Source organism: Rana temporaria, assembly GCF_905171775.1.
Source record: "Rana temporaria chromosome 2 unlocalized genomic scaffold, aRanTem1.1 chr2k, whole genome shotgun sequence".
NCBI classification, from domain to species: Eukaryota; Metazoa; Chordata; class Amphibia; order Anura; family Ranidae; genus Rana; species Rana temporaria.
This window is the reverse complement of record NW_024404415.1, coordinates 1,023,623-1,045,065: the sequence shown is the minus strand read 5'-3', so window position 1 is coordinate 1,045,065 and position 21,443 is coordinate 1,023,623. Positions and strand designations below refer to the sequence as shown.

General features: G+C 50.2%; 1 protein-coding gene across 2 annotated transcripts in view; it reads left to right on the top strand.

Moving 5' to 3' along the window:
• Window positions 1-2,288: 2,288 nt before the first annotated feature.
• LOC120921649 (vang-like protein 1) overlaps window positions 2,289-21,443 on the top strand; it is a 29,750-nt gene continuing 10,595 nt past the window's right edge. The window contains exons 1-5 of one of the 2 annotated variants that reach the window (XM_040334164.1): window positions 2,289-2,395; window positions 11,299-11,359; window positions 12,751-12,853; window positions 13,411-14,015; window positions 18,548-18,672. In XM_040334164.1, the coding sequence (XP_040190098.1) occupies window positions 11,301-11,359; window positions 12,751-12,853; window positions 13,411-14,015; window positions 18,548-18,672 (892 nt within the window). In that variant the 5' untranslated portion in view covers window positions 2,289-2,395; window positions 11,299-11,300. Of the gene's footprint in view, window positions 2,396-11,295; window positions 11,360-12,750; window positions 12,854-13,410; window positions 14,016-18,547; window positions 18,673-21,443 lie in introns of both variants that reach the window. The other variant, XM_040334165.1, reaches the window with a different exon arrangement.

Below are 21,443 nucleotides of genomic sequence, written 5' to 3'. Positions count from 1 at the left end.
AATGTCGCCTCCTCCGGAAACCCATCGGAGACCGGACGGGGTCATGTGATCTGAAACGTTAGGAAACCTCCCATCCTCCCTTCCCCATTATTGTGTATAGAGGATGGAGATGACGGCCCATTCCTCATTATGGGGGCTGTGTGTACAGGATGGACCATCATATATATATATGTGGGGGGGGAGGGGGTACACTGATCAGCCTGACCCTACTGGGGCCTGTATTTGCAATTATGGGGTCCTCTGAATTTACTGGGTCATGTAATGACCATTAAGGGGCCCCCTGTCCTCACCACACCAGGTTCTGCATTGGCTATTAAGGGGTCCCCCGACCATGCTGGATCCTATAACGATGACACGTCTGGGGCCCCCCAAGCTTACTGGTTCCATTAATGTGTATTCTCGTCCCACCTGACCTTACAAGGTTCTGCAATGACTATTCTGAGACCCCCGGACCTTATAGGGTCCTGTAATAGCTATTTGGGTGACCCCCCCCTCTGTATTATGAGCCCGCTGACATTACAGGGTTCTCTATTGACTATTTTGGGCCCCCTTGACCTCTCTAGGTCCTTTAGTGGCTTTCCTGGGGACCCCTGACCATACTGGGCTCTCTAATGGCTATTCTGGAGCCCCCTGACCTCACCAGATCCTGCAATGGGTGTTTTGGAGCCCCCTGACCTTACCGCATCCTGCAATGGGTGTTCTGGAGCCCCCTGACCTTACCGGGTCCTGCAATGGCTATTCTGGAGCCCCCTGGCCTTACCAGGTCCTGCAATGGCTATTCTGGAGCCCCCTGGCCTTACCAGGTCCTGCAATGGCTATTCTGGAGCCCCCTGGCCTTACCGGGTCCTGCAATGGGTGTTCTGGAGCCCCCTGACCTCACCAGATCCTGCAATGGCTATTCTGGAGCCCCCTGGCCTTACCGGGTCCTGCAATGGCTATTCTGGAGCCCCCTGGCCTTACCGGGTCCTGCAATGGCTATTCTGGAGCCCCCTGGCCTTACCGGGTCCTGCAATGGGTGTTCTGGAGCCCCCTGACCTTACCGGGTCCTGCAATGGGTGTTCTGGAGCCCCCTGACCTTACCGGGTCCTGCAATGGGTGTTCTGGAGCCCCCTGACCTCACCAGATCCTGCAATGGGTGTTCTGGAGCCCCCTGACCTCACCAGATCCTGCAATGGCTATTCTGGAGCCCCCTGACCTTACCGGGTCCTGCAATGGGTGTTCTGGAGCCCCCTGACCTTACCGGGTCCTGCAATGGGTGTTCTGGAGCCCCCTGACCTTACCGGGTCCTGCAATGGGTGTTCTGGAGCCCCCTGACCTCACCAGATCCTGCAATGGCTATTCTGGAGCCCCCTGACCTTACCGGGTCCTGCAATGGGTGTTCTGGAGCCCCCTGACCTTACCGGGTCCTGCAATGGGTGTTCTGGAGCCCCCTGACCTTACCGGGTCCTGCAATGAGTGTTCTGGAGTCCCCTGACCTTACCAGATCCTGCAATGGGTGTTCTGGAGCCCCCTGACCTCACCAGATCCTGCAATGGGTGTTCTGGAGCCCCCTGACCTCACCAGATCCTGCAATGGGTGTTCTGGAGCCCCCTGACCTTACCGGGTCCTGATTCCTCTATATAGATCTTTATATCACTAGAGGGGTCTTCATCAGGGGGAAGGTGGTCCTGATTCCTCTATATAGATCTTTATATCACTAGAGGGGTCTTCATCAGGGGGAAGGTGGTCCTGATTCCTCTATATAGAGGAAATTCCAACTCATCTTATGTCGCGTACAGCAAATGTCAGATGGGAGCTTTTGGTCGGATTTTCTGACAGTGTGTAGGCTCCATCGGACATTTGCTGTCGGAATTTCCGACAGCAAATGTTTGAGAGCTGCTTCTCAATTTTTCCGACAACAAAAGTTCTTGTCGGAAATTCAGATCGTGTGTATGCAATTTCCGACGCACAAAAATTCTACGCATGCTCGTAATCAATAATTGTTATTGGCTCGTCGTAGTGTTCTACGTCACCGCGTCCCTGACCATCGGAATTTCCGACAACATTTGTGTAACCGTCGTGTGTAACGCAGCGCAAGTTTGAGCCGACATTCCGTCGTCTACAGGAAGTGAGTTCTCACGGGACAAACACAGATCTGCAGTCAGACAAAAAAGTTACCGACATTTAAACTTTTTATTTTTAAATATGGAGACGTGATGGAGCCCTCGGTCTTTCTCTGGTATATTTGCTGTGTGTGATAGTCACACGTTGGTGTGTAGTTGTGATCGGTGAGGCCTGTCAGTGGTGTGGGGGAGGGGAGGACGACGCACCTCAGGCATAGGAGTGGTGGAGCAGGTTTGGTGAGCGGTGTGAAGGTTCTGCAGACTCGGAAGAGTGGGGGGCCACATTCTATGAGGTGAGCAGCTTCAGGTGGGCTGTATGGGGGTACCTGATACTGTGCGGGGGGAGGGGGGGGCAGGAACGGTGACCGGCGCACACAGGTGAGTGACGTTTATATCTCTCCATAGTAATGGAGGACGAGGTGAGATACAATGCCACTCAACCGACACTTCCTGTAAGACAATTATACATTATATATTATCACACCGCATTGTGTATATATAGTATATAATATATCACACCGCACTGTATATATAGTATATAATATATCACACCGCACTGTATATATAGTATATAATATATCACACCGCACTGTATATATAGTATATAATATATCACACCGCACTGTATATATAGTATATAATATATATCACACCGCACTGTATATATAGTATATAATATATCACACCGCACTGTATATATAGTATATAATATATCACACCGCACTGTATATATAGTATATAATATATCACACCGCACTGTATATATAGTATATAATATATCACACCGCACTGTATATATAGTATATAATATATATCACACCGCACTGTATAATAACACAGAATATTATTGCATTATTGTAACTACGGAGAACTTCATTATCACACTATGGATGGAGATTGGATGAAACTGGGGCACATAGAATGGGGGACAGCTGTACATAGGAACCAATCAACTTCCAGGTTTTATTGAACAAGCTGAAGATAGAAGCTGATTGGTTACAATGTAAAGCTGCACCAGATTCTGCGTGCTCCAGTTTTAGTAAATCTCCCCCAGAGGGTATAATACGAGCATTGTAAAGATGATAATTGTGTGGTGTGGGGTCTGGTTGGGTGATATGAGGACAGGTTGGGGTGATGATGACGATTAGGGATGAGTTTGAGTCAAACATTGCCTGTTCGAGTGTTCGGCGAACAACGAACAATTAGGGGTGTTCGCGGCAAATTCGAAAAGCCGAGGAACGCCCTGTTAAAGTCTATGGGAGAAATCTAAAGTGTTAATTTTAAAGGCTAATATACAAGTTATTGTCCTAAGAAGTGTTTGGGGACCCGGGTCCTGTCCCATGGGAGTGTTTGGGGACCCGGGTCCTGCCCCGGGGGAGTGTTTGGGGACCCGGGTCCTGTCCCAGGGGAGTGTTTGGGGACCAGGGTCCTGCCCCAGGGGGAGTGTTTGGGGACCCGGGTCCTGCCCCGGGGGAGTGTTTGGGGACCCGGGTCCTGCCCCGGGGGAGTGTTTGGGGACCCGGGTCCTGCCCCGGGGGAGTGTTTGGGGACCCGGGTCCTGCCCCGGGGGAGTGTTTGGGGACCCGGGTCCTGTCCCAGGGGAGTGTTTGGGGACCCGGGTCCTGCCCCGGGGGAGTGTTTGGGGACCCGGGTCCTGCCCCGGGGGAGTGTTTGGGGACCCGGGTCCTGCCCCGGGGGAGTGTTTGGGGACCCGGGTCCTGCCCCGGGGGAGTGTTTGGGGACCCGGGTCCTGTCCCGGGGGAGTGTTTGGGGACCCGGGTCCTGTCCCAGGGGAGTGTTTGGGGACCCGGGTCCTGCCCCAGGGGAGTGTTTGGGGACCCGGGTCCTGCCCCAGGGGAGTGTTTGGGGACCCGGGTCCTGTCCCAGGGGAGTGTTTGGGGACCCGGGTCCTGTCCCAGGGGAGTGTTTGGGGACCCGGGTCCTGTCCCAGGGGAGTGTTTGGGGACCCGGGTCCTGTCCCAGGGGAGTGTTTGGGGACCCGGGTCCTGCCCCAGGGGAGTGTTTGGGGACCCGGGTCCTGCCCCAGGGGAGTGTTTGGGGACCCGGGTCCTGCCCCAGAGGAGTGTTTGGGGACCCGGGTCCTGCCCCAGGGGAGTGTTTGGGGACCCGGGTCCTGTCCCAGGAAACATGTATCAATGCAAAAAAAGTTTTAAAAATGGCCGTTTTTTCAGGAGCAGTGAATTTAATAATGCTAAAAGTGAAACAATAAAAGTGTAATATTCCTTTAAATTTCGTACCTAGGGGGGGTGTAAAGTCAGCATGTGAAAAAGCGCATGTTTCCCGTACATAGAACTGTCCCTGCACAAAGTGTCATTTCTGAAAGAAAAAAAGTCTTTTAAAAACTGACTTGCAGCAATAAAGAATTGTCGGCTCCGGCAATTCAGAGAGAATTCATTCATAAAAAAAAAAAAAAGCGTGGAGGTCCCCCCAAATTCCATTACCAGGCCCTTCAGGTCTGGAATGGATATTAAGGGGAACCCCGCCGTCAATTTAAAAAAAAAATGGCGTGGAGTTCCCCCAAAAGTTCACACCAGACCCCCTTATCCGAGCACGTTAACCTGGCCGGCCGCAGAAAAGAGGGAGGGACAGAGTGCGCCCCCCCTCTCCTGAATCGCACCAGGCCACATGCCCTCAATATGGGGAGAATGTCCCCATGTTGATGGGGACAAGGGCCTCCTCCCCACAACCCTTGCCCGGTGGTTGTGGGGGTCTGCGGGCGGGGGGCTTATCAGAATCTGGAAGACCCCTTTAACAAAGGGGACCCCCAGATCCTGCCCCCCCCCTATGTGAATTGGTAATGGGGTACATTGTACCTCTACCATTTCACGAAGGAAGTGTAAATAGTTAAAAAAAAACACACAGACACCGTAGAAAAAAGTCCTTTATTAATAAAAACAAAAAAATAATTCAGCAATGGTAATCCACTCGATCCCGGCTCCCTGCTCCAACATTGTCTGTATCCAGCGACGGGTGATCTCCAGTCCAGCGATGAGAAGATCCATCCATCCAGAGCGCAGCTGTGACATTACTTATATAGGGGAGGCGGGGCCACCCGTCACGTGACCCCGCCCCCTCTGATGCACCCTCTGCTACGTCACTGGGAAAGCCCAGTCTTCCCCCTTGCTGGGCTTCCCCAGACCTGAAGGGCCTGGTAATGGAATTTGGGGGGACCCCCACGCTATTTTTTTTTTATGAATGAATTCTCTCTCAATTGCCAGAGCCGACAATTCATTAGAGCCGCAAGTCCGGTTTTAAAAGACTTTTTTTCTTTCAGAAATGACACTTTGTGCAGGGACAGTTCTATGTACGGGAAACATGCGCTTTCTCACATGCTAACTTTACACCCCCCCCCAGGTACGAAATTTAATATTACACTTTAATTGTTTCACTTTTAACATTATTAAATTCACTGCTCCCGAAAAAACAGCCGTTTTTAAAACTTTTTTTTGCATTGATACATGTTTCCTGGGACAGGACCCGGGTCCCCAAACACTCCCCTGGGGCAGGACCCGGGTCCCCAAACACTCCCCTGGGGCAGGACCCGGGTCCCCAAACACTCCCCTGGGACAGGACCCGGGTCCCCAAACACTCCCCTGGGACAGGACCCGGGTCCCCAAACACTCCCCTGGGGCAGGACCCGGGTCCCCAAACACTCCCCTGGGGCAGGACCCGGGTCCCCAAACACTCCCCTGGGGCAGGACCCGGGTCCCCAAACACTCCCCTGGGGCAGGACCCGGGTCCCCAAACACTCCCCTGGGGCAGGACCCGGGTCCCCAAACACTCCCCTGGGGCAGGACCCGGGTCCCCAAACACTTTTTAGGACAATAAATTGCATATTAGCCTTTAAAATTAACACTTTAGATTTCTCCCATAGACTTTAACAGGGTGTTCCGCGGCTTTTCGAATTTGCCGTGAACACCCCAAATTGTTCGTTGTTCGCCGAACAGGCAATGTTCGAGTCAAACATGAGTTCGACTCGAACTCAAAGCTCATCCCTATTAATGATGATGATGATTGTGTGGTGTGGGGTCTGGTTGGGTAATATGAGGACAGGTTGGGATGATGATGGTGGTGGTGATGATGATGGTGGTGGTGGTGATGATGATGATGGTGGTGTGGTGGTGGTGGTGGTGGTGATGGTGATGATGTGGTGTGGTGTGGGGTCTGGTTGGGTAATATGAGGATAGGTTGGAATGATGATGATGATGATGATGATGGTGGTGGTGGTGATGATGGTGGTGGTGGTGATGATGATGATGGTGGTGGTGGTGATGATGATGATGATGGTGGTGGTGGTGATGATGGTGATGGTGGTGGTGATGATGATGATGTGGGGTCTGGTTGGGTAAAATGAGGACAGGTTGGGGTGATGATGATGGTGGTGATGATGATGATGATGATGATGATGATGAGTGTGTGGTGAGGGGTCTGGTTGGGTAAAATGAGGACAGGTTGGGGTGATGATGATGATGGTGGTGGTGATGATGATGATGATGATGATGATGAGTGTGTGGTGAGGGGTCTGGTTGGGTTATATGAGGACAGGTTGGGATGATGATGATGATGGTGGTGGTGGTGGTGGTGATGATGATGATGATGATGATGGTGGTGGGTGTGGTGGTGATGATGATGATGATGATGGTGGTGGTGGTGGTGGTGATGATGATGATGATGATGATGGTGGTGGGTGTGGTGGTGATGATGATGATGATGATGATGATGATGATGATGATGGTGGTGGGTGTGGTGGTGATGATGATGATGATGATGGTGGTGGGTGTGGTGGTGATGATGATGGTGATGATGGTGGTGGTGATGGTGATGATGGTGGTGGTGGTGGTGGTGGCAGTGATGATGATGATGATGAGGGGTCTGGTTGGGTTCATTCTCGTGCTGCACAGAGTTCCTCCTCATCATTTGATCTGTATCACTTTGTAGGAAGTGTGACGTCTGTGGTGAGAATTGAAGGATCTCACAAGTGGTGACTCTGAAGTTCGGGGAATGCGGAGGATGGGAGGGAGGAATGTGGGATGAGTGCCGAGCACACAAGTGGTCAGCGGCCGAGCCCTCGGGAACCGTTCCAGTATTGTAATTGGTACGGCTGGTGAGACGGATCCTTGAAGTCCCACCCACATCCTGAGGGCTCCGTGGGAGTTTCATGTATTCCCTCCGAACGGAATGAGCACCTGTCCTCCATTTATAAAGATCTTGTAAGAAGAGATCGGGGGAGGGAAGACTTATCTCTTACACATTTTAGGAAAGTTTATCACACTGCAGTGTAGGCCTGAGCACCTCTTGCCATTTATCTATCACTGTGGCCATACTAAAAAATAAAAATAAAACCCTAGACATAAGACTCCTTGGTGACGCTGGTACAGGAGTACCCCTCATCCTTACAAAGTCTCTGTTTGTCCCAGGTCATCCCGTTACACTAGGATGTTGGGTTGCAGTACTAGGAGGTTGGGTTGCAGTACTAGGAGGCTGGGTTGCAGTACTACGAGGTTGGGTTGCAGTACTAGGAGGCTGGGTTGCAGTACAAGGACGTTGGGTTGTAGTACTAGGAGGTTGGGTTGCAGTACTAGGAGGTTGGGTTGCAGTACTAGGAGGTTGGGTTGCAGTACAAGGACGTTGGGTTGCAGTACTAGGAGGTTGGGTTGCAGTATTAGGAGGTTGGGTTGCAGTACTAGGAGGTTGGGTTGCAGTACTAGGACGTTGGGTTGCAGTACTAGGAGGTTGGGTTGCAGTACTAGGACGTTGGGTTGCAGTACTAGGAGGTTGGGTTGCAGTACTAGGACGTTGGGTTGCAGTACTAGGAGGTTGGGTTGCAGTACTAGGACGTTGGGTTGCAGTACTAGGACGTTGGGTTGCAGTACTAGGATGTTGAGTTGCAGTACTAGGAGGTTGGGTTGTAGTACTAGGAGATTGGGTTGCAGTACTAGGAGGTTAGGTTGCAGTACTAGGGCGTTGGGTTGCAGTACTAGGGCGTTGGATTGCAGTACAAGGACGTTGGGTTGCAGTACTAGGAGGTTGGGTTGCAGTACTAGGACGTTGGGTTGCAGTACTAGGACGTTGGGCTGCAGTACTAGGGCGTTGGGTTGCAGTACTAGGAGGCTGGGTTTCAGTACTAGGACGTTGGGTTGCAGTACTAGGAGGTTGGGTTGCAGTACTAGGACGTTGGGTTGCAGTACTAGGAGGTTGGGTTGCAGTACAAGGACGTTGGGTTGCAGTACTAGGAGGTTGAGTTGCAGTACTAGGACGTTGGGTTGCAGTACTAGGAGGCTGGGTTTCAGTACTAGGACGTTGGGTTGCAGTACTAGGAGGTTGGGTTGCAGTACTAGGACGTTGGGTTGCAGTACTAGGAGGTTGGGTTGTAGTACTAGGCTGTTGGGTTGCAGTACTAGGAGGTTGGGTTGCAGTACTTGGAGGTTGGGTTGGAGTACTAGGAGGTTAGGTTGCAGTACTAGGACGTTGGGTTGGTTTTCACAACAGGAAAAAGACCACTGGGAATCGCGGGGGAAAATAGAGAAAAAGTTCTCTTTTTTTCCCCGCAGTTTTCTTGTTGGGAAAATTGCCATGGAGCATACACACGACCGTTTTCCTGGCGCAAAGCCACTATTGGCAGTTTTCCTGCCGGGAAAAAACGTGTGTACGAGGCTTTAGAATCCTTATAAGCTTAGTTCTGGGTCCTGGAGACCGGGGACTTTGCAGAGCTTTGGATGGGATAAAGCCTCTATTCCTCGGTCCACACTGAACCTGGACCTCGTTATTAGTCTTAGCTGTCCATAGGCCTTTCTATATATGATGTGGTGGCTGATGATGCTGATCTGGCTTTGCTGTGGATTTCTGCTGCTGGGTGAAAAGGCCAACCGCTGACCGAACACTAAACAATACAAGAGCTGCCTGTTTTGGGGAGCCCAATAAAGGGGTGTCCCGTTTTTCCGTTACTGATCTAAATTTAGTTCGTTGCTCGGAGGGCCAAATGATTTGTTTTATTCGATGGACATTGCTGTATAAATTCCTCCGGCACTGAGCTGGGTGTGTTTGCTGCTTTGCTGAATAAAATTTAAGGACTCACCAGCTTGGTCCTCCTCGGTGTGCCTGTCTTGGACCTCCTCGGTGTGCCTGTCTTGGTCCTCCTCGGTGTGCCTGTCTTGGTCCTCCTCGGTGTGCCTGTCTTGGTCCTCCTCGGTGTGCCTGTCTTGGTCCTCCTCGGTGTGCCTGTCTTGGTCCTCCTCGGTGTGCCTGTCTTGGTCCTCCTCGGTGTGCCTGTCTTGGACCTCCTCGGTGTGCCTGTCTTGGTCCTCCTCGGTGTGCCTGTCTTGGTCCTCCTCGGTGTGCCTGTCTTGGTCCTCCTCGGTGTGCCTGTCTTGGTCCTCCTCGGTGTGCCTGTCTTGGTCCTCCTCGGTGTGCCTGTCTTGGTCCTCCTCGGTGTGCCTGTCTTGGACCTCCTCGGTGTGCCTTTCTTCGTCCTCCTCGGTGTGCCTGTCTTGGTCCTCCTCGGTGTGCCTGTCTTGGACCTCCTCGGTGTGCCTGTCTTGGTCCTCCTCGGTGTGCCTGTCTTGGACCTCCTCGGTGTGCCTGTCTTGGACCTCCTCGGTGTGCCTGCCTTTGTCTTCCTCAGTGTGCCTGTCTTGGACCTCCTCGGTGTGCCTGTCTTGTTCCTCCTTGGTGTGCCTGTCTTGGTCCTCCTCGGTGTGCCTGTCTTGGTCCTCCTCGGTGTGCCTGTCTTGGACCTCCTCTGTGTGCCTGTCTTGGACCTCCTCTGTGTGCCTGTCTTGGTCCTCCTCGGTGTGCCTGTCTTTGACCTCCTCGGTGTGCCTGTCTTTGACCTCCTCGGTGTGCCTGTCTTGGTCCTCCTCGGTGTGCCTGTCTTGGACCTCCTCTGTGTGCCTGTCTTGGACCTCCTCTGTGTGCCTGTCTTGGACCTCCTCTGTGTGCCTGTCTTGGACCTCCTCGGTGTGCCTGTCTTGGACCTCCTCGGTGTGTCTGTCTTGGACCTCCTCGGTGTGCCTGCCTTTGTCCTCCTCGGTGTGCCTGTCTTGGTCCTCCTCGGTGTGCCTGTCTTGGTCCTCCTCGGTGTGCCTGTCTTGGTCCTCCTCGATGTGCCTGTCTTAGACCTCCTCGGTGTGCCTGTCTTGGACCTCCTCGGTGTGCCTGTCTTGGTCCTCCTCGGTGTGCCTGTCTTGGACCTCCTCGGTGTGCCTGTCTTGGTCCTCCTCGGTGTGCCTGTCTTGGTCCTCCTCGGTGTGCCTGTCTTGGTCCTCCTCGGTGTGCCTGTCTTGGACCTCCTCGGTGTGCCTGTCTTGGTCCTCTTCGGTGTGCCTGTCTTGGTCCTCTTCGGTGTGCCTGTCTTGGTCCTCCTCGGTGTGCCTGTCTTGGACCTCCTTGGTGTACCTGTCTTGGTCCTCCTCGGTGTGCCTGTCTTGGTCCTCCTCGGTGTGCCTGTCTTGGTCCTCCTCGGTGTGCCTGTCTTGGTCCTCCTCGGTGTGCCTGTCTTGGTCCTCCTCGGTGTGCCTGTCTTGGTCCTCCTCGGTGTGCCTGTCTTGGACCTCCTCGGTGTGCCTGTCTTGGTCCTCTTCGGTGTGCCTGTCTTGGTCCTCTTCGGTGTGCCTGTCTTGGTCCTCCTCGGTGTGCCTGTCTTGGTCCTCCTCGGTGTGCCTGTCTTGGTCCTCCTCGGTGTGCCTGTCTTGGTCCTCCTCGGTGTGCCTGTCTTGGTCCTCCTCGGTGTGCTTGTCTTGGACCTCCTCGGTGTGCCTGTCTAGGACCTCCTCGGTGTGCTTGTCTTGGACCTCCTCGGTGTGCCTGTCTTGGTCCTCCTCGGTGTGCCTGTCTTGGTCCTCCTCGGTGTGCCTGTCTTGGACCTCCTCGGTGTGCCTATCTTGGACCTCCTCGGTGTGCCTGTTTTGGACCTCCTCGGTGTGCCTGTCTTGGTCCTCCTCGGTGTGCCTGTCCTGTGCATTGTTTTCCACGTTGAGTTCCCGTTCTGCCTGTTCCCCCTACAATGGTTACTTATCAATGTGATAAACATGGACCCTTCCAGACATGACAACAGGTGCAGGAAACCTACAGAAGTGCGAAACATGACTATAATAAAGGTGACACGTACCTCCCCCCGACCTATGACCCCCTGTCCCTGATATTGGTTCGTTTACTGACCTTTCCTTCTCTCCAGCAGGGATGGATGAGGAATCCGTGTATTCGGCCCAATCATTTCACATCAGGACTGGATCTGAGAGGTAATCAGTCGTTCATCTATCAATTACCATTCATCATTCTGCACATTGGGCACTCAGTCTGTCCATACACCGGCACATGGGTCAGCAAGATCCCGAAACAGGAACCATATAATGGGATGGGAACCATTCATTGTCCCATCATGGAACCATAGAGAGGGGAGCTGGTCCCTTCATTGTCCCATCATGGAACCATAGAGAGGGGAGCTGGTCCCTTCATTGTCCCATCATGGAACTATAGAGAGGGAAGTGAGAGGGGAGCTGGTCCCTTCATTGTCCCATCATGGAACCATAGAGAGGGAAGTGAGAGGGAAGCTGGTCCCGTCATTGTCCCATCATGGAACCATAGAGAGGGGAGCTGGTCCCTTCATTGTATCATCATGGAACCATAGAGAGGGAAGCGAGAAGGGAGCTGGTCCCGTCATTGTCCCATCATGGAACCATAGAGAGGAAAGTGAGAGGGGAGCTGGTCCCTTCATTGTCCCATCATGGAACTATAGAGAGGGAAGCCAGATGGGAGCTGGTCCCGTCATTGTCCCATCATGGAACCATAGAGAGGAAAGTGAGAGGGGAGCTGGTCCCGTCATTGTCCCATCATGGAACCATAGAGAGGGGAGCTGGTCCCTTCATTGTCCCATCATGGAACTATAGAGAGGGAAGCCAGATGGGAGCTGGTCCCATCATGGAACCATAGAGAGGAAAGTGAGAGGGAAGCTGGTCCCGTCATTGTCCCATCATGGAACCATAGAGAGGGGAGCTGGTCCCTTCATTGTATCATCATGGAACCATAGAGAGGGAAGCGAGAAGGGAGCTGGTTCCGTCATTGTCCCAGCCATCATGGAACCATAGAGAGGAAAGTGAGAGGGGAGCTGGTCTTTTCATTGTCCCATCATGGAACCATAGAGAGGGGAGCTGGTCCCCTTATTGTCCCATCATGGAACCATTGAGAAAGGAGCTGTTCCCTTTATTGTCCTATCAAGGAACCATAGAGAGGGAAGCTGGTACCTTCATTGTCCCATCATGGAACCATAGAGAGGAAAGTGAAAGGTGAGCTGGTCTTTTTATTGTCCAATCATGGAACCAAAGAGAGGAAAGTGAGAGTGAAGATGGTCCCTTCATTGTCCCATCATGGAACCATAGAGAGGGAAGTGAGAGTGAAGATGGTCCCTTCATTGTCCCATCATGGAACCATAGAGAGGAAAGTGAGAGTGAAGATGGTCCCTTCATTGTCCTCACAGGACTGTATAGAGGCAAGTGAAAGGGAGAGCCGGTCCTTCCATTGTCCCATCACAGGACCATGTTTAGTCATGACCCCTCTTTACCACCGGCCATAATCAGTTCTACATCGTGGTGACAAAGAAATTGTATGTGATGCAATCTGTCTTCCCATCCAGATACAATGATAGCCAGAAGTCGGTCACCATCCAGACCCCGGCCAGTCAACCGCTATTGGATGCTGAGGAGACAGGACGAGAAGATGAGGAGGAGGAGGGGAGGGTGAGACCTAAATATCTACTTTCTTAATTATATCCTTCCAACAATCTATATACCCCTCTGATTATCCCACCAACTAACCAACAAGCCAACCAAACACCGTTCCAACCATCCATCCATCCATCCTTCCATCCATCCTTCCATCCATCCTTCCATCAGTTTAACCAACCAACGAGCCAACCAACCAACTAACTTTCTATCCATCCATCAATCCATCCACTCAAACAACTAACTACATTTTTATCCCTTCTTCCTTTTTCTCATTTTTTAACCACCTTTCCAACCAACCAATCAACTTTCAATTCTTTCATCCAACCACCCGTGCCTCTACTCATCTCTTTAACCCAACTACCTTCCTTCCAACTATCCATTCGCCAAATAAACCAACCCTTTACCCATCAGATGCCCCCTTCCTGGTCTGTCCATCCATCCCAACATTCTTCTACCTACCCGCCATCCATCTTCTGCCCCATCTGTCCATTCCTCCATCAGTTTCCGGTCCTTCTATCCACCCCTCTACCCATCAATCTCTTCATCCAAATCTTTCTTTTTCTCTCCAGGATGATAATTGGGGTGAGACGACTACGGCGGTGACATCAGAGCGCAGCGCCTCCCTTGAGGATGTATCTCTGCGGCGCGGACCCTCAGAGTCTCAGCCAGGCAGGCCTGGTGCTCGGACCATGTTGGGGTTCTATACGTTCTGTGTTCTTGGGGTTCTTACACTTCTGACTCCTCCTCTCTTTATCCTTCTTCCTCAGGTGCTTTGGCGCTCCGACCTGGAGCCCTGCGGGGTCATCTGTGAGGGTCTTTATGTCTCTGTGGCGTTTAAGATGCTGTTCATGATCCTGGGCTCCTGGGCTGTTTTCCTTCGCACTCCGCGCTATGTTCTGCCCCGCCTAGTGGAGTTTCGGGCTTTCTTGCTTCTTCTGCTGTGCATCTTCCTTCTCTCCTATTGGCTGTTCTATATAGTGAGGGTCCTTGGGGGCCAGGAGCGGAACTTGCTGAGTGTGGTCCAGTATGCCGCCTCCCTGGTGGATGCCTTCATCTTCATCCATTACCTGGCTGTGGTTCTACTAGAGCTGAGACAACTGCAGGCCTACTACATCCTGACGGTGGTGCGGAGCAGTGATGGGGAGAGCCGCTTCTACACCCTGGGGACAGTCAGGTATGACCACAGCCCTCACCCTATATGCCCACTTAAAGGAAAATGCCACCTTGAGTTCCATACCGTATAATCCACTTCCACGAATTCCAAAAAGTCACGGAACCGTCCAGCTTGGGTGCTTCTGTCAAGATATAGCTTCCTCTAGACATGCGCACTGCCGAAAAATGTTGTTAATTTTTGTTTTTGTTTCATTCCTTTTTTAAGCTTTTTTCGGAAATTTAGAAATTCTGAAAATTTGGAATTCGAAAATTTGGAATTCAGAAACTCGAAAATTCAGAAATTCGGAAATTCGAAAATTCTGAATTCGCAATTCGAAAATCGGAAATTCAAAAATCCAGAATTCGAAAATGTGTTAATTTGAAAATCGGCAATTCGAAAATTTGGAATTCAGAAACTCGAAAATTCAAAAAATCGGAAATTCGAAAATTCTGAATTCGCAACTCGAAAATCAGAAATTCGAAATTCAAAAATTTGGAAAATCGGAAAATTGGAAATTCCAAAATGCAGAATTCGAAAATTTGGAAATTTGAAAATCGGCAATTTGAAAATTTGTTAAATTCCAAAATGTCCGAATTTCCGAATTTTTTCATTTTCGCATTCCCGAGCTTCCAAATTCCGAATTTTCTAATTTTCAGAATTTCTGAAAAAAGCTAGAAAACGAATGAAACGAAAATTAACACATTTTTGGGGAGGAAGCTATATCTTGAAATTCGTAATATATTTTTGATTTTGGAAAATGTTAATATTTTGGAAATTTTTAAATTTTGGAAATTTTGTCATTTCGGAAATTCGTTATTTTGGAAATTCGGAAATGACGGAAATCTGGAAATTGCGGAAATTCAAAATTTTTTGGAATTAACGAATTTGTCAACATTCTTTAAACGAATTCGGATCTAAACAAATTGCACATGTGTAGCTTCCTCCTGTCTGGACATAGGAATCAGCTATTATAGCTGAGCATCCAAGACTAGACGGCACTAGCTTAGATGCAACTGGAACCCTTTATTGAAAACTCACACAAAGAATATATAATACACTAGATGAGGTGAGCCTGATCAGATTATCCTATACTGTGAACAGGAATATAATTAACATGAGCTAATTAACTAGTCACTTAACCACTTCAGCCCGGAACCATTTGGCTGGCCAAAGACCGGGCCACTTTATTGCGATTCGGGACTGCGTCGCTTTAACTGACAATTGCACGGTTGTGCGACGTGGCTCCCAAACAAAATTGGCGTCCAAATAGAGCTTTCTTTTGGTGGTATTTGATCATCTCTGCGGTTTTTAGTTTTTGCGCTATAAACAAAAATAGAGCGACAATTTTGAAAAAAACAAATTTTTTTTTTACTTTTTGCTATAATAAATATCCCCCAAAAATATATATAAAAAAACGTTTTTTCCTCGGTTTAGTCCGATACGTATTCTTCTACATATTTTTTGGAAAAATAAAATCGCAAGAAGCGTTTATTGATTGGTTTGCGCAAAAGTTATAGCGTCTACAAAATAGGGGATAGTTTTAAGGCATTTTTATTAATAATTTTTTATTTTTTCTAGTAATGGCGTCGATCAGTGATTTTTATCGTGACTGCGACATTATAGCGGACACTTCGGATACTCTTGACGCTATTTTAGGACCATTCACATTTATACAGCGATCGGTGCTATAAAAATGCCCTGATTACTGTGTAAATGACACTGGCAGTGAAGGGGTTAACCACTAGGGGGCGAGGAAGGGGTCAAGTTTTTCCTAGGGAGTGATTCTAACTGTTGGGGGCGGGGCTTACTGTGACACGACACTGATCTCTGCTCCCGATGAGAGGGAACAGACGATCAGTGTCCTGTCACTAGGCAGAACAGGGAGATGTTGTGTTTACACTTGCATCTCCCCGTTCTTCAGCTCTGTGACCCGATCGCGGGACACTGGCGGACATCGTGTCCGCGGGCATGGTCACGAAGCTCGCGATAGGGTCTCGCGAGTGCGCCACCACACAGCGGCAATTTAAAGGGGATGTACAGTATATATACGTCCATTTGCGCAGCCATGCCATTGTGTCGACGTATATCCTCATGCGGTGGTCGGGAAGCGGTTAACATGAGCTAATTAACTAGTCACTTAAACCAGCCTAGGTGACCAGACCGTTCTGCACCTACAACCCTGAAAACAAAGCGCTCAACATTGCACACAGAGGTGATCAGACAGACAGAAACAATAGGTGACTCCATTAACACAATTAACAATGGGAAAGACATACTTAGCAGAATCAGGTTACTTTGAGCTGATGATGCTGATTATGAGCATAGAGACCCTGAATATGGATCCTGGGCCTAGATTCCCATAGTCTGTGTGTTTTGGGGAGACATGGACTTGAATCCAAAACAAGACCACTCCAAGGGTCCCCCAGGCACACACCTCCCAAAGACTAGTGTTCCCTTAAAAGCCAGGGTCAACCCCCAAAAAACACACCTGTCCTGGTTTGGTCTGTCCCATTTCCCCCCCATCAAAAAGTCAACTAACAAGGTCCTAGACCTCCACCTGGTCTGGACATGCATTAGTCGGGGCAGAGTCACCTCACATAGTCGGTCCACATGATTCCCATTCTTGACTGCAAGAATAGTTGTCATCAGTAGGAGCGGGGCAGAGGTCGTTGACTCTTTGTTCAGCTGCCATTGCTTCAGCTGGAAGTAGGATCTTCACTACATCAGCTTGTCACTGAGAGGGGCCACATGCCCCCAGCTCCCTGGGACTCTGGAATTGTTGCTGGTGCTGGGCAGAGACTGGTAGCTCTCTGCCCTGTTTTTTTTCTGGTTGGGTCTGTCACAGTCACATACTATTATTATCATTATTAGACACTTATATAGCTCTGACATATACCGCAGTGCTGTACCCCAGCTTGTCACCGGGGAGAGGGGCCACATGCCCCGGTTTCCTGGGACTCCGGAGTTGTTGCTGGTACTGGGCAAAGGCTGGTAGCTCTCTGTCCTGTTGTGTCCTGGTTGAGTCTGTCCCATTTCTCCCCCATCAAAAATACAACTAACAAGGTCCTAGACCGCTACCTGGTCTGGACATGCATTAGTCGGGGAAGAGTCACCTCACATAGTCGGTCCACATGATTCCCGTTCTTGACTGCAAGGAATAGTTGTCGTCAGTAGGTGCGGGGCAGAGGTCATTGACTCTTTGTCCGGCTGCCATCGCTTCAGCTGGAAGTAGGAGCTTCACTACATCAGCTTGTCACTGGGGAGAGGGGCCACATGCCCCCGGCTCCCTGGGCCGGTGCTGGGCAGAGGTTGGTAGCTCTCTGCCCTGTTGTGTTCTGGTTGGGTCTGTCACAGTCACATACTATTATTATTATTAGACACTTGTATAGCTCTGACATAAACCGCAGTGCTGTACATCAGCTTGTCACTGTGGAGAGGGGCCACATTATCCCTGGCTCCCTGGGACTCCAGATTTGTGGCTGGTGCTGGGCAGAGGTTGGTAGCTCTCTGCCCTGTTGTGTTCTGGTTGGGTCTGTCACAGTCGCATACTATTATTATTATTATAATACACTTATATAGCTCTGACATATACTGCAGTGCTGTACATCAGCTTGTCACTGTGGAGAGGGGCCACATGCCCCCGGCTCCCTGGGACTCCAGAGTTGTTGCTGGTGCTGGGCAGAGGTTGGAGTCTCTCTGCCATGTTGTGTTCTGGTTGGGTCTGTCACAGTCACATACTATTATTATTATTATAATACACTTATATAGCTCTGACATATACTGCAGTGCTGTACATCAGCTTGTCACTGGGGAGAGGGGCCACATGCCCTGGCTCCCTGGGACTCCAGAGTTGTTGCTGGTGCTGGGCACAGGATGGTAGCTCTCTGCCCTGTTGTGTTCTGGTTGGGTCTGTCCCATTTCTCCCCCATCAAAAAGTCAACTAACAAGGTCCTAGAGCGCTACCTGGTCTGGACATGCAATAGTCGGGGCAGAGTCACCTCACATACGGTAGTCGGTCTACATGATTCCCGTTCTTGACTGCAAAGAATAGTTGTCATCAGTAGGAGCAAAGGTCATTGACTCTTTGTCCGGCTGCCATCGCTTCAGCTGGAAGTAGGAGCTTCACTACATCAGCTTGTCACTGAGAAGGGCCACATGCCCCCGGCTCCCTGGGACTCCAGAGTTGTTGCTGGTGCTGGGCAGAGGTTGGAGTCTCTCTGCCCTGTTGTGTTCTGGTTGGGTCTGTCACAGTCACATACTATTATTATCATTATTAGACACTTTTATAGCTCTGACATATGCCGCGGTGTTGTACATCAGCTTGTCACTGGGATGAGGGGCCACATGCCCCCGGCTCCCTGGGACTCCAGAGTTGTTGCTGGTGCTGGGCAGAGGTTGGAGTCTCTCTGCCATGTTGTGTTCTGGTTGGGTCTGTCACAGTCACATACTATTATTATTATTATTATTATTATAATACTTATATAGCTCTGACATATACCGCGGTGCTGTACAGAGAACACTGACCAGTCACGTTATCTTCTTCTTCCCTGCAGTATACAAAGAGCTGCTCTGTACGTGTTGGAGAATTACTCGAAGGATTTCCCTATTTACACTCCGGAGCCGAATGGCAGAAAGTTGGGAAAATCTTCACGTCACTCGGAGGGGAAAAGTGTGGATGGTGAGTGGTGTGTCAGAATGGATGGGGTGGGGGGCTGGTGGGGGGGGGGGCTGGGGGATCCAGAGCCCAATTATTGTGTATTTTTATTTTAGTATTTTTATTATTTTGAACAAATAGAGTAGAAAATGACATAGAAACGTGAGGCCAGAGGACTGGCAGAGATTACAACAAGACTATAAACAGTACTCTTCGCTCTCACGGGATATACAGGTGTGCTCATAAGTTTACATACCCCGGGGCAGAATTTGTGATTTCTGGGCATTTCTCAGAGCATATGAATGAGAACACAAAATCTTTTCTGTCACTCGTGGTCAGTGATTGGCCGAAGACATTTATTATCAATCACCTGTGTTTACTCTTCTTATATCATAATCACCACAGAAACTACCCAAATGAGCCTGATCAAAAGTTTACATACCCCGGTGATTTTGGCCTGATAACACTCACACAAGGTGACACAAAGGGGTTTGAATGGCGATTAAAGGGAACCGTCCTCACCTGTGATCTGTCTGCATGTACATTCAGAGAGCAATTACGCCTGCGTATCCATAGATACGCAGCGTAATTGCTAAGTAGCGCCGGCGTATCGACTTTCTGTATTCAGAAAGCTAGATACGCCGACTTTAGCCTAAGATACGACTGGCATAAGTCTCTTATGCCGTCGTATCTTAAGGTGCATTCTGCCGCTGGCCGCTAGGTGTCGCACCCGTAGTTGTCAGCGTAGAGTATGCAAATTGCATACTTACGCCGATTCACAAACGTACGCGTGGCCGCCGCTCGTTTTTTACGTCGTTTGTGTACGTCGTTTTCGCCGTAAGGCTGCTCCTGCTATTAGGAGGCGCAGCCAATGGTAAGTATGGCCGTCGTTCCCGCGTCGCGATTTCAAAATTTTACGTCGTTTGCGTAAGTCGTCCGTGAATGGCGCTGGACGCCATTTACGTTCACGTCGATACCAATGACGTCCTTGCGATGTCAATTACCGCAATGCACGTCAGGAAATTTTAGGGACGGCGCATGCGCAGTACGTTCGGCGCCTAATTTAAGTGATCCACGCCCCCTACCCGGATCATTTGAATTACGCGCGCTTACGATACGCCGCCGCAAATTACGGAGCAAGTGTTTTGTGAATACAGCGCTTGCTCCTGTAATTTACGGCGGCGTAGCGTAAAGACGATACACTGCGCCGCCGGATCAGTGCGCGCCCCTACCTGAATCTACCCCCCTGTGTTTACATGTAAATAACGGGAACATTCATATTAAAATAGCGACAGGATTCATATGTAAACAGCTGAGGCCGGCGGCGGCATTCATATGTGTATCATGCCCCTCTGCAGTGAAGAGATGATGTACACTAATCTCTAGCAACTAATCAGTGAGCCGTAATGTGCGCTGTAACCTCTAGCAACCAGTCAGTAAGTGGTAATGATATACTGTAACCTCTGGCAACCAATCTGCCTGCCTGCCTGATCTGATACAGTAAACTGATTTTAAGTCTAGCCAATATTTATTGTCTCAAAGCAGGTGGAGAGCGAAATTGCACCTGGGGGTTGGGGGCCAAGAAAAATTTTGCCCAGGGTCCAATCAACATTAAAGACGGCCCTGCCTGGGCGCACCATTTTTCATAAGGAGTTACCTTAGGATCCACAGGAACCCCCGGGTGCAAAGACCTTAGAAAATGGGAAATTCGATAAAATCGAAAGATTTACAAAACAGCAGTGATAGTTCGTTTTTCACCCCCTAGGGGTCAAAAAGTGGCCAATCCATTATCCCCCAGTCCTGATCTTCTGGTCAGTCTTTTCCAGGTCTACTTCATAAATGGAAAGTGGAGAGTGAAGCCGTCATTTCTAGAGGCGGCTCTTTAATTAGGCGGTCGCCTAAGGCCTCACACTCACAGGGGCCTCACGGTCGCCTAACTTACCCAATGCATTACCCCAGTTTTGAGGGACAGGGGACCTTAACGCTGATGTGCTCAGGCAGCGTTAAGAGCCCTGACTCAGGAGCTGGGCTGCCAGCGTCCCTAACAAACCACTGAATATCGGTGACACCACCCCTTGTGACGTCAATGACCCAGCGTGCCCTCAGTCAATGACGTCACAAGGGGGCGGGTTCACCAGGTGACATCACCGAGTGGACCCCGCCCCTCAGTTATAAAAGAGAAGGATCTGGGGCCACCTTGTCAAGGGGGCTTCCAGATTCCGATAAGCCTCCTGCCCACAGACCCCCCCACAACCACCGGCCAGGGTTGTGTGGAAGAGGCTCTTGTCCTTGAATTATTTTTCCCATCATGGGTGTGAGTGGGAGGGGCCCCATGTCAAGTTTTGCCTCACAAAGCCTAGAGCCGCCTCTGATTGGAAGGAATGATAATATAATGTCATAACCTTATGTGTGGAGACAACCCAAATCCAGAGTATAATACGTGATACTAGAAGGCAAGTTCCGGGGTCCTGGAAATGATCAAAACCCAACTGTTTGGGGTAAACCGCAATCTAGTTGTTCAAAATATATTGGGCCGGATTCAGATACCTGAGCGTATCTGTCCGGCCCACGTAACGTATCTCCGATACGTTACGCCGCTCTAACTTTGGGCGCGAGTTCTTTATTCAGAAAGAACTTGCGCCCTTAGTTACGGCAGCGTAACGTATGTGTTGCGGCGTAAGGCCGCGTAATTCAAATGGGGATGTAGGGGGCGTGTTTTATTTAAATTTGGCTTGACCCCGCGTATTTGACGTTTTTTTTTAACGTCATTGCTTTCGTCAACGTGAACGTAAATT